Consider the following 10,380-nt stretch of genomic DNA (forward strand, 5'->3'; position numbering starts at 1 on the left):
CCACTATCTTATCCTAGGCCTTGAAGGATGACTTCCCACTCAGTCATGTGATCTCACCTTTCACGAATCAGGAGAGACGAGAGGGGATGCTTCTCAACCTGCTCATTCCCTTCGTTCTGACTGTTGGCTCTGGAAGCAAAGGTAAAAAAATATAATAATCAAGTATGTGTAAGAATTAATTAATTCTAATGGTGATACTGCAGATTCTCCACCCACACATCAACTTCCAAAGTGCATCAGGGAACTACGGTGGCCTTCACATACCAGAAAATGATGTTTAAAAGCTGGTCCATGCGTAATGTTTATATTTTTCACTTTAGAGTCCGTTGTGTTATACAACAACTCGGATCAAATAATATAAACAATAAATCAGTCATTTATTCATGACATTTTGTTTAACTCTTGTGTCAAATACTGTTTTCAGACTAAAGATCCAATGTGTAAGAATTCATCCACAAAGGATGTAGGGTTTTTGTGTTTGCATAGTAACACACCCCTTCAAAAAGCAAAGTCTGGCTGGTTTGTCTGTTCAGGTTGTAGTCGAAACATATAAAAGACTTATTCCAAGGCTACAAGAACCAAATTATTAAATACTTATACCAACACACCTTTGGCTATAGTATATTCAATACCTGACAATAAACGCACCTAAACCCTATACATATTGTTGTGTTTTCAAAATAAAGTCTTTCAAAACTAAAGACTGTAATTTGTCACCTTAAGGTTATCTTATGTGCTGTCTTTCTATAGACAGCCCTCACCTGGAGCAGCCCGAGATCTTCCTGCTCCTCCAGACGGTCATCAACATCCTGCTGCCCCCTCGTATCATCTCCACCTCTCGCACCAAGAACTTCATGCTGGACGCCTCGCCCGCTCACTGCTCCACCCCGGGTGACACGGGGAAGGATCTGCGTAGAGAGGGACTGGCGGAGTCCACCAGCCAAGCTGCGTATCTGGGTATGAATGCAATATTGATCAATGAATTAAAGATACACACATCATTCGTTAACATCCATGTGTTTTTTTGTGTGTTTGTGCAGCTCTGAAGGTGGTGCTGGTTTGCTTTGAGCGGTCGTTGGGAAACCAGTGGTACCGGCTGAGCCTGCAGGTGAAAGAGATGGCGCTGAGGAAGGTGGGAGGCCTCGCCTTTTGGGATTTCATTGACTTCATCGTCCGAACTCGTATCCCTATTTTCGTGCTGCTGAGACCATTCATACAGTGCAAGGTAAATGTCCACAAATTACACATTACAGCCATTAGAAGCTTGGTTTCAGTTCAAATGTATCAAACATTTCCAGCCACTGTTATTATGTGAACTATCTTGAATTCTCATTTGACACATCTGTTTTGTGACTGGATTAAACTGGTTCTAAATCAGCATCACTCATAGAATATGTTTTCATGTCTTATTTTATAAATATTATGCCCAAATTTCATAAAGATTACCAACAATGCCAACCTAATAATCTAATTAGATCCTATCCAGAAATGTGTCAAAGAGAAACCCATTTAATTGTTTTAAGTTATTTTAAGACATTTACAGGTTTTTTTAATGCACTAATGTAAAAAAACAAACAAAAAAAACACCTACTCTCTCACTGCCTCACTCACCCATATTTGTATGTTTTGTAGTTGCTGACTCAGCCCGCCGACTCCCAGGAAGAGATTACGGCGCGTCACCACATCGCAGACCAGCTGGAGCGACGCTTTATCCCCAGACCTCTGTGTAAGAGCTCGCTGTTTGCGGAATTCAACAATGAACTCAAGATCCTTAAGGAGGCTGTGCACAGCGGCTCTGGTCAGAAAAACACACAAACCAGCAATTTAAAAACCTTTACTTCAGTATTGTTCTTAATGTTAATAATGCTGGTATTTAACAGCCTATCAGGGCAAGACATCCATCAGCACAGTGGGCACCTCCACATCAGCCTACCGCCTCAGTTTGGCCACAATGTCACGCTCTAACACAGGCACTGGCACAGTGTGGGAGCAGGAGAGCCAGCCGTCACGCCAACCTTCCCAAGACACACTCAGCCGCACAGACGAGGACGACGAAGAGAGTCAGAGAACATTTAACATTTTTTCACTCTTGCCATGAGGAGAATTAAGAGTGGAACTCACTGTGCCGCCACCATCTCTCTATGTACAGATGATTCTGTGAGTATTCCCAGTGTGGTGAGTGAGCACGAGGCCTTCCTGCCCAGAGTGATCGCAGAGCGCCGTTTCTCCAGCCACGCCACAGGCTCAGTGACCTCGCAGCCTGACGCCCCTCGTAGCACCATGCTGCCCAGCCACAGGTACAGCTTATTATATGCACAAATACCCACAAAAAGCACTGACTAATCACTTTACTTCAGCTGTTCTGCTCACTTTGCAAGAAAACACCTAATGAAAAACAACTTCTTCATTATTAGACATGTAGATGGTGATACAGGACCAGAAAAGTCGAGGGTGGGTTACCAAATATTCTCAGTCATGTTGCACATGTGCAAAAACTTTATGCAAGTATAAAAGTGACCTCAAGTGACTTTAAGTATGTATTTTGTTACCGCTTACATAATACCTGCGTACTGCATAATTTAGGTAACTTAAAATATAGAATAATAACAATAATATTGTATATTCTGACTGAAAAAAAAGTTATAAAATTATAAAAAAATATAATTTTACAACTCACACAGTCGCAACTTATATTATAAGTTGCGACTGTGTGAGTTGTAAAATTATATTTTTCCTCCTCTTCGAACCTGTGAGATAAATCCAATGTTTTTCCATTTCTGCTCATGTATGCTTAAGATCTTTGCTCCTCACATGTAATTTGATGATTGAATACTTCTGAACAGCATGAAGCGGTCATTTCCCACTGCCACAGTCATCTTTTTCTATGTATATTTCTGTCGATTTACAATGTTCCCGACTCAACAACCAGAGAGCAGCTTTGTTAAACTGCTGCTGTTGGAGTGAAGACATCTTCTCCAGCTTAGTTTAACTGTGCTCAGAGCAAAATGCCCTGCTCTTATAAGGAAGGCACTCGGGTGGTGATGGATCTCGACTAAACTCCCTAAAATCCCCATTCTCCCCCTCCGCCTCCCCCCCTTTTTACAGTGAACCCAATGTGCTAGATGAGTCCCAGGGGCTTCTGCAGGAGGGTAACCTCTCTAGGTACAGTGGCCCTCTCTGTGTGTGTGTCCCGTTGGTGCGTTTTTTGCATCTGTTCACCAGTGGGAGGGGCATTGCCTCAGGACAGCCCCCTCTGTTGGCCGTTGATCACTCATCTACATCCAATCAAATCGGCTTGGCCCGTCACCCCCTCCACACTTACCTGTCTCTCTCACTTTCTGTGTGGCTCCTTGTCTCTGTCCCTTCTTCCTCCTCCTTTTTGAGCTCCACACTGACCCACATCTTCTCAGCTCATCTGCTGTGCTTATCCTAACCAGGCCCCTCCTGCCTAAAGAAGAAAAAAACACTTAAAAGAGAGCCCAGCCAGTTGCCAGCGAGCTCTGCCTATGTTTCTCCTGTGTTAGCTGTGGGTCTTTACAGTTGATGTGCCATCGCCAAGTCAGCCTCTCTTTCCCATCGGTGCCATGGTGTTTCATACTGTTTATGTGTTTATCAGGCTTCTCACTGATCAAATTGGGCGTCCGTCTCTGGATACCAATCTGTAGGGGCAAGGGGAACTGGGGTGGCAACGGCAACACAAGGACAATTCACCTATATTTCACACATTAAAAGATACAACATGCAACAAAATAGGAGGGTCTACTAGCAAAGATATGTTATACTATCCATAAGTATGGGTGTATAAGAACATAATCGCTTTAAAAGAATAACCATTTGGTTTTTGTAGCCTTTTGTACTTAAGGTAAGGCCCCTGCTTTATAGAGGCTGCCATCTTGTGATGCCATGTTTCTACTAAAACATAGAGGAACAACATCCTTTTTGGTAAGTAATGGCCACTGCTGTTCCCTGACGTGTGTGGGAGAAAGGGGTGAGTGAAGTCTACAGTTTCACCATTAGATGTCTCAAAACTAGACCGATCTCTCCCCAATCCCTTTCCCACTATCAGGGAACAATGGTAGCCTTCACATACCAAAAAGAATGTCATTCTTTTTCCTTTAATTAGTTAGTTTACTCATCAAAATACAAAATGTACACTCTGTGCTTTAGAAAGATGGCAGCCTCTGTAACGCAAGGCCCTAAGGTTTACTAAATCCAACAGGTTTTTTAAATTTTTAAATTTTAAAGCACTTATATACTTGCAGTAATTTCAATGTCTGCCAATAAACCCTCCTAAATGTGACAAACTGGACATTTAAGAGTGGATAGGAAGGTTAAATGTACAAGAGCCCAAACATCCACCCAGGCCCAATAATTTCTTTCTACTTAATCCAAATCCATCCTCTCACAATCAGACAAACCAGTGGACGGAATAAATCAGTGTCTTTGGTCAGTTGCTGCTCCAGCCTCCTACTATCCCCAGTTGTGTTCTCAGTGTATGAATCATGGCAGCTGTTTTGTTTTTTCCTGCACTGTGATTTTATGTCTTGTAAACATACCGTATGTTCTGTAGTGAGTGAGTGCTAGAATAGCAGTGACATCTCACTGTAGTCAAAGATGTGGTCAGTAGAGGAGCACAGCTGAGATGCTTTGTGATCTCTTCATGGTTATGTGTGTCTTTTGTGTGTGTGTGTGTGTGTGTGTGTGTGTGTGTGTGTGTGTGTGTGTGTGTGTGTGGTTAACTTAAATCAGGGTTGCCAGTGTGCAGAGTGAACCAGGTCATCAGAACCTCCTGATACAACCGCCGCTTGGAAGAAAACGTGGCCTCAGACAGGTGACGGCATCCCTTTCTTCTTATGTGTTTATCACTTAACGCACACTGCAAGAATAATAAATTGCATGTTTTTATTAAAAAAAGGATAGTTCAGGTATTTTAAAGTGTGGTTGTACGAGATATCGACACAATACTGTGAACCAGCCTGGAAGCTAGATTCTTTGCTCGACAAAAAGATTCTTCACATTCCACCATGAATAAAAATGCATGAGAGTAATCTAAGACTGAGGAAAACATACCTCAGCATCCCATGGGTGGCAGCCTCTTCCAAGCTCTTCTTGGCCACATGTTTACCTCCAGCCTTCACTACAGACCAAGACGGAGAAGGGTTACATATGTGTAGGTTTCCAGAAAATAAAATAGCTGAATAATAATGGAATCTGTATGCACATGTGCTTTGCAGATGTTAAAGATAAATAAATGCACTGCAATATGCCCTGACCCCTTTGAGGAAAACAAACATTAAAAGTACCTAAACTGATATACAATGATTTAAGAAACGTATTAGATCCTGTCCTAATGTTGCTGATGAGTATTCATACACATTCAAATTGAAAATGCATTTTCACAATCGCCGTTCACCATGTACATGTACAGACAGACAATATTCCACTTTGCACCCGTGTCTTATCTGTCACTGAACTGTAATGTGACTTTCCTTCAGCTACGGCGCCCCCTGCTGTCCGTTCCAAAGAGTGAACTGCGCGACCGATCAGGTGCGCGGCTATCCACGACGCGCAGGAGCATCCAACCAAAGAACAAACCACTGGGTAACATTTGCATGCATGTGGTTGTCACACTTACCTAAACACTTCAGATCAAGCACACAGTACAGTACAGCAAATGTAGATTGAAATATTTCTCTCCAACCTGTGCCGACTTCGTCCTCCTCAATGTTTGTCGTGCCACCTGCCACCAAACTGACTCTTGTCACTCTGTTCTGTCTCATGCCTTATGTTGCGAAATAAAGAAACTTTATTGGACTGTGAAGGTGAGATAACAAAGCCTTAACTTCTTCTCCCTACACCCTTCAAACGGCCCGTCCCTTTTTATCTGCAACCTCACCCTAATCGGGCGCTCTGCATGTCTGTCTTGCATCCCTTCCCAGTCCCCGTGTTCCCCCCTCCTGTCCCATTCCTGCCTCCACTCTCCTTTGGTGGTGCTGTTGTGTCAGCCAAACAGCTAGCGAGTGCCGTCATCTCTCGATCTTGTGCCCACAGCACACGGAGACCAGAAGAGGTCGGTCACTTTCACAGAGGCGTCCGCGGGGATGAGCAAGCCCCCAACTCCCAGCACCGTGTACCCTCCGGGCGAGGGCAAGAAGGCCAGTCCTGCTCCATCAAAGTCCCCCACCCTGGAAGTGCCCTCTGCCTCCTCAGCCACTGTCACGGCTGATCTGCACAGTCCCGCAAACACACAGGTAGGAGCCGCAGACACATAAGACATTTCATCACTCAAAGAGACTCAGGCCTAAGCCTAAGTGTCAACCAGGTCATCATAAAATAAAGGCCAACATGGACGACTGCCATCCTGTATGCAACAACAACAAGTGTTAACATCACAACCCAAAAAATCCACCTGAGAAACTCAGACATTCACATTTGTCATGATAAAGTGAGAGCACAGTCAGTCATTCAGGGTAGGTGCTCCAATGGTAGTCCCTGGCAGCTGTCAGCATATTACGGGCACTATCTGTGCCTGGAGTGGTTCGTTTGTCAGTCACTCATTTAGCGATGTCGAGGAATTCCTCTATGCAGGTCCTGGCAATTAGTCACGTGATCTGTTTTTCCATCACCTCTCTCCATCTCCAGCTACCACTTCAAATTATTGTATCGCAAAGATGAACACGTCAACTCTGACAGCCCTATTCAAAAAGAGTTTATTTCCACCCAGGTTCCTTCAGCCATAAGCAGCAAAGAGAAGAGAGAGCAGTGGGGGCTCCGCAGCAGCCTCTCCCCTCCTCCCTCCATCTCCCGCCCCTCCACTCCAACCCCTCCTCCACGCATCTGCTCCCCATCGCCCCTGTCCCGCACCTGCTCCCCTCTCCCTCTATCCCGCACGTCTTCCCCTCTCCCTCCGCCGCTCCCGGTGCTGGGTGCGACGCCGGCCCCGGGTCCCCCGCCACCACCGCCACTGCCACCAGCCCTGCTCCTCCCTCTGCCTCCACAGGGGCCGCCCCGGATCAGAGAGAGCCCCGGGGACGAGGACACGACTGCCCTCCTGCCGCGCTGCAGCACCCTGCTGCACCTGAGCGAGGACGCCGGCACGGAGAACCCGCTCCTCACCCCGCTGTTGTCCCCTCCCTCACCCCGCCGCACGCCCCTGCCGCTCTCGCCTGTTGACCTGGACTTGGATGAGTCACATGTGTGAGAGCGAGAAATATATATATATATATATATATATAAAAAGGGAATGTACATTTAGAGTTTAAGGACCAGTCTGTGAGAATTAGTAACGAAAGAGTGAGGACTGAGGATGGAATTCCTTAAAAATGTAAGATGGTATAGAAACATGGCAGCACAAAATGGCTGCCTTCATAAATCAACACCATTGCTTAAAATACATAGACTGTATATATTCATGTATATGCCGATTCAAACTTGAACCGTCCTAAATCTTACGCACTGGACCTTTAAACCTGTTGTTTTCAACATACTTAATAAACTGGGGCTAGAATGTAGATAACCACTTATTGCTCATCTCCATCGTCTTAGAAAAGGTTAAAGGATTAATATTGGAGTAATGTATGCCTCTAACAGATTGAAATATTAAACTAATTATAATAATAATAAGAGAGATATTGAATATGTTCCAAAAGAAGATGTGCATTATATTAAGAGCAATCATTACTCTTAATCTGTGGGTGAAATTAGTGCTTATATTTAAATGAACTAAGCGAGTGCAGTACAGATATTTTAAGAATAAACACAATATTTTAATCCTATGGAACAAGACATTAGATATTTTATATTTTAGGAGATTATTTTTAGTTTGTCAATATGATAAATATTTATATAAAAAATCTAATTAATCTATTTAAAGGGACACTCCACCACATTGATAAAACATTGAAAAGATAAGATCCTTTCTTATCTCATAATAATGCTGAGGCTGCACTACATACCAACCCTTTATGGTCACAAAAGTAATAATGTGTAATTATATAAATAATAAATCTATAATAGAAAATTGGACAGATGGATGATGCAACTTTTATTGGCGTATAATCTATGTACAAATAAATAAAGGTATTAAGTGGATTTAAAATATATTTATCTATTATAATGTATCCTAAATTGCTGGAAAACAACTTAAATTATCTTTTGTCCGTTTTATCGACCAAAGACTATAAACATATTGTAGAAAGCAGTCAATCTATAATCACATATATAACATTTATGTAACACTCACTTATCCTGATGTTAGTGATGTTCCGTCATTATGTACCTCTCCTCAGAAAGACTTTCAGTTTTTATTTTATTCGCCTCCGTGATGAATCGATGCAGTAGTTAGGCGTTACCTCGTGGCTCATGTCATGCCTTAAAAAGAGAAATATTAACACGCCTGTCAATATCAGTTTGTCTGTTTATATTTGTCGTGAAAACCTCATACCTCCACTTTCTACTTGAATGTTTTAGGCCATTGCAGTTGCAGAGTGACATTGTTTAAATGATACATTTGCATATTCTGGTCTCCCAATATACATATATATATATGATATAATTTAGGTTAATGTGTTAAAAAAAAATTAAATTTTAGTGCAATTAACAATTAAAAGTTGACATTGAGTTGATAAAAGCATTAAAGCCAGTCTTGTATGTGCCATACTTCACACCAATGCACTGTGAGTGTTATATGACTAGCAGCTTCTGTGGGTGTATCCTTATATATTTAACTCAACCAACAAATCAGTCTTAATTAAATAAATCCAGTTTGTCTTGACCTGTATGTCAAAATTCCACACACACACACACACACACACACACACACACACACACACACACACACACACACACACACACACACACACACACACACTGTCCTGCTCAGTCAGTGCCAAATTATTATTGTACTGCATATTTTCAGGGTTTTAAAGAAGTATTTAAAGAAGTACAAAGAAGCTGTATCAAAGTTCCCCTTAAATGTAACATGTCTGTGTCAAATTATGTCTTCTCTGTGCAAAAATGAAATAAATATACACTTTATTAGAACATTTCTGGAATATCTAAATAAATGGATATCATTTCCAATTTCTCATTTTTGGTTTGTCATTTAAGAATGTGCACTATTGAATATCATACATCCTTCTTTTCAGCACAGCCTAGACAATGTGGGAACATTTTTTATAATTTTCATCTGAGCAAAAAGTACTCAAAATGTTTAAAACTCTATTTTGTGACTTCTGCACAATTACTGTTACTTTACATCACTACTAAAATGTGATATAAGATGAATCATAACTTTGACTTTGACATTTTTTTTAAAGCCTGAAATTGTGACCTATAAACACACACCCCAGGATGTTCATATAAGGAGTTGTGTAATATTCCCACAGCAATTTACCATGAGTGCACTTGTACTTAGGCTTAATCTGACAATTATAGTTTTATTTCCTTTGTATATTCTAATATTTTAGTTAGATTGTGAAGGATGGTGCACACCGCCGCCTACTGTACTGATGTGAAAATACCCTGATCATGACCTTAAGCATTATTTCATTCATGGGCCCTGTGGAATCAAAAGATTCATTTAATGGATTTGCTGATGTCATTAATTGTATATTAAATCACACAAAGAAATGCTCTGTTGGCAAAACATTTCAACCCCTTCAGTAAACTGACACTATTTAACCCCAAAATCGCATGTTTTTTTTTTTATATATTAAAATCCTACTTAGTCTACTAATATAAAACACAAATAAATGGTTATTCACTCATACAAACATATTTAGTTTTCTTCTTACCAAATCATCCAGATTCTTTCTCTCAACTGTCTTAATTGGCTGCCTGGCGTCCATAGATGTGCATGAAAGTGTCTTGAGCCTCTTCTTCGTCACTTCCTGCGAGGCTGCTATGAAATTTGAGCATTTGAATGTAGATGAACCTCTCATTATTTTATTTTATGAAAAAATGATTCAATATTCAAAATCTGATGGAGTGAATACTTACTCGTATGAATCAATGAATGAATGGCTCTCCTCCTGTGATTATGATGTCAGTGTGAATTCAGCTGACATTTGTCACCGTTTGTCTTGTTTATTGAAACTGGTGAACACAGAGAAAACAAGCAGACTCCTAAATAATCCACTCACATACTGTACACAGTGAAAGGCTAATAACGGTGCTCGTCCTTCAGCTGACTGCTGAACAACGTTCTTTGTATTCAGCAAAAGAAAAAAAATAAACGATTAACTGTACATAAACTATACATAAAATATCACATTTCTGTCCAACAAACATACAATCACAAGGGTTAGCATTGGGCACAGTCAACTGATGAGCTCTGTGTCTAATTCATCCCAAACTAAACAAAGAATTTGCCTGAATTGC

At 41.4% G+C, this 10,380-nt stretch overlaps 1 protein-coding gene across 1 annotated transcript in view; it reads left to right on the forward strand.

Moving 5' to 3' along the window:
- unc80 (unc-80 homolog (C. elegans)) overlaps positions 1 to 7,201 on the forward strand; it is a gene marked incomplete at both ends in the record, with an annotated part of 59,098 nt that extends 51,897 nt beyond the window's left edge. The window contains 12 exons of the mRNA XM_083896879.1: positions 18 to 141; positions 751 to 957; positions 1,041 to 1,225; positions 1,633 to 1,798; positions 1,881 to 2,060; positions 2,150 to 2,297; positions 3,106 to 3,162; positions 4,750 to 4,831; positions 5,496 to 5,601; positions 5,802 to 5,822; positions 6,052 to 6,251; positions 6,725 to 7,201. Of these exons, the coding sequence (XP_083753005.1) occupies positions 18 to 141; positions 751 to 957; positions 1,041 to 1,225; positions 1,633 to 1,798; positions 1,881 to 2,060; positions 2,150 to 2,297; positions 3,106 to 3,162; positions 4,750 to 4,831; positions 5,496 to 5,601; positions 5,802 to 5,822; positions 6,052 to 6,251; positions 6,725 to 7,201 (1,953 nt within the window). The remainder of the gene's footprint in view (positions 1 to 17; positions 142 to 750; positions 958 to 1,040; positions 1,226 to 1,632; positions 1,799 to 1,880; positions 2,061 to 2,149; positions 2,298 to 3,105; positions 3,163 to 4,749; positions 4,832 to 5,495; positions 5,602 to 5,801; positions 5,823 to 6,051; positions 6,252 to 6,724) is intronic.
- Between the last annotated feature and the right edge of the window lie 3,179 nt (positions 7,202 to 10,380).

The sequence above is a fragment of the Microchirus variegatus genome, assembly GCF_963457635.1.
Source record: "Microchirus variegatus genome assembly, chromosome: 1".
Lineage (NCBI taxonomy): Eukaryota > Metazoa > Chordata > Actinopteri > Pleuronectiformes > Soleidae > Microchirus > Microchirus variegatus.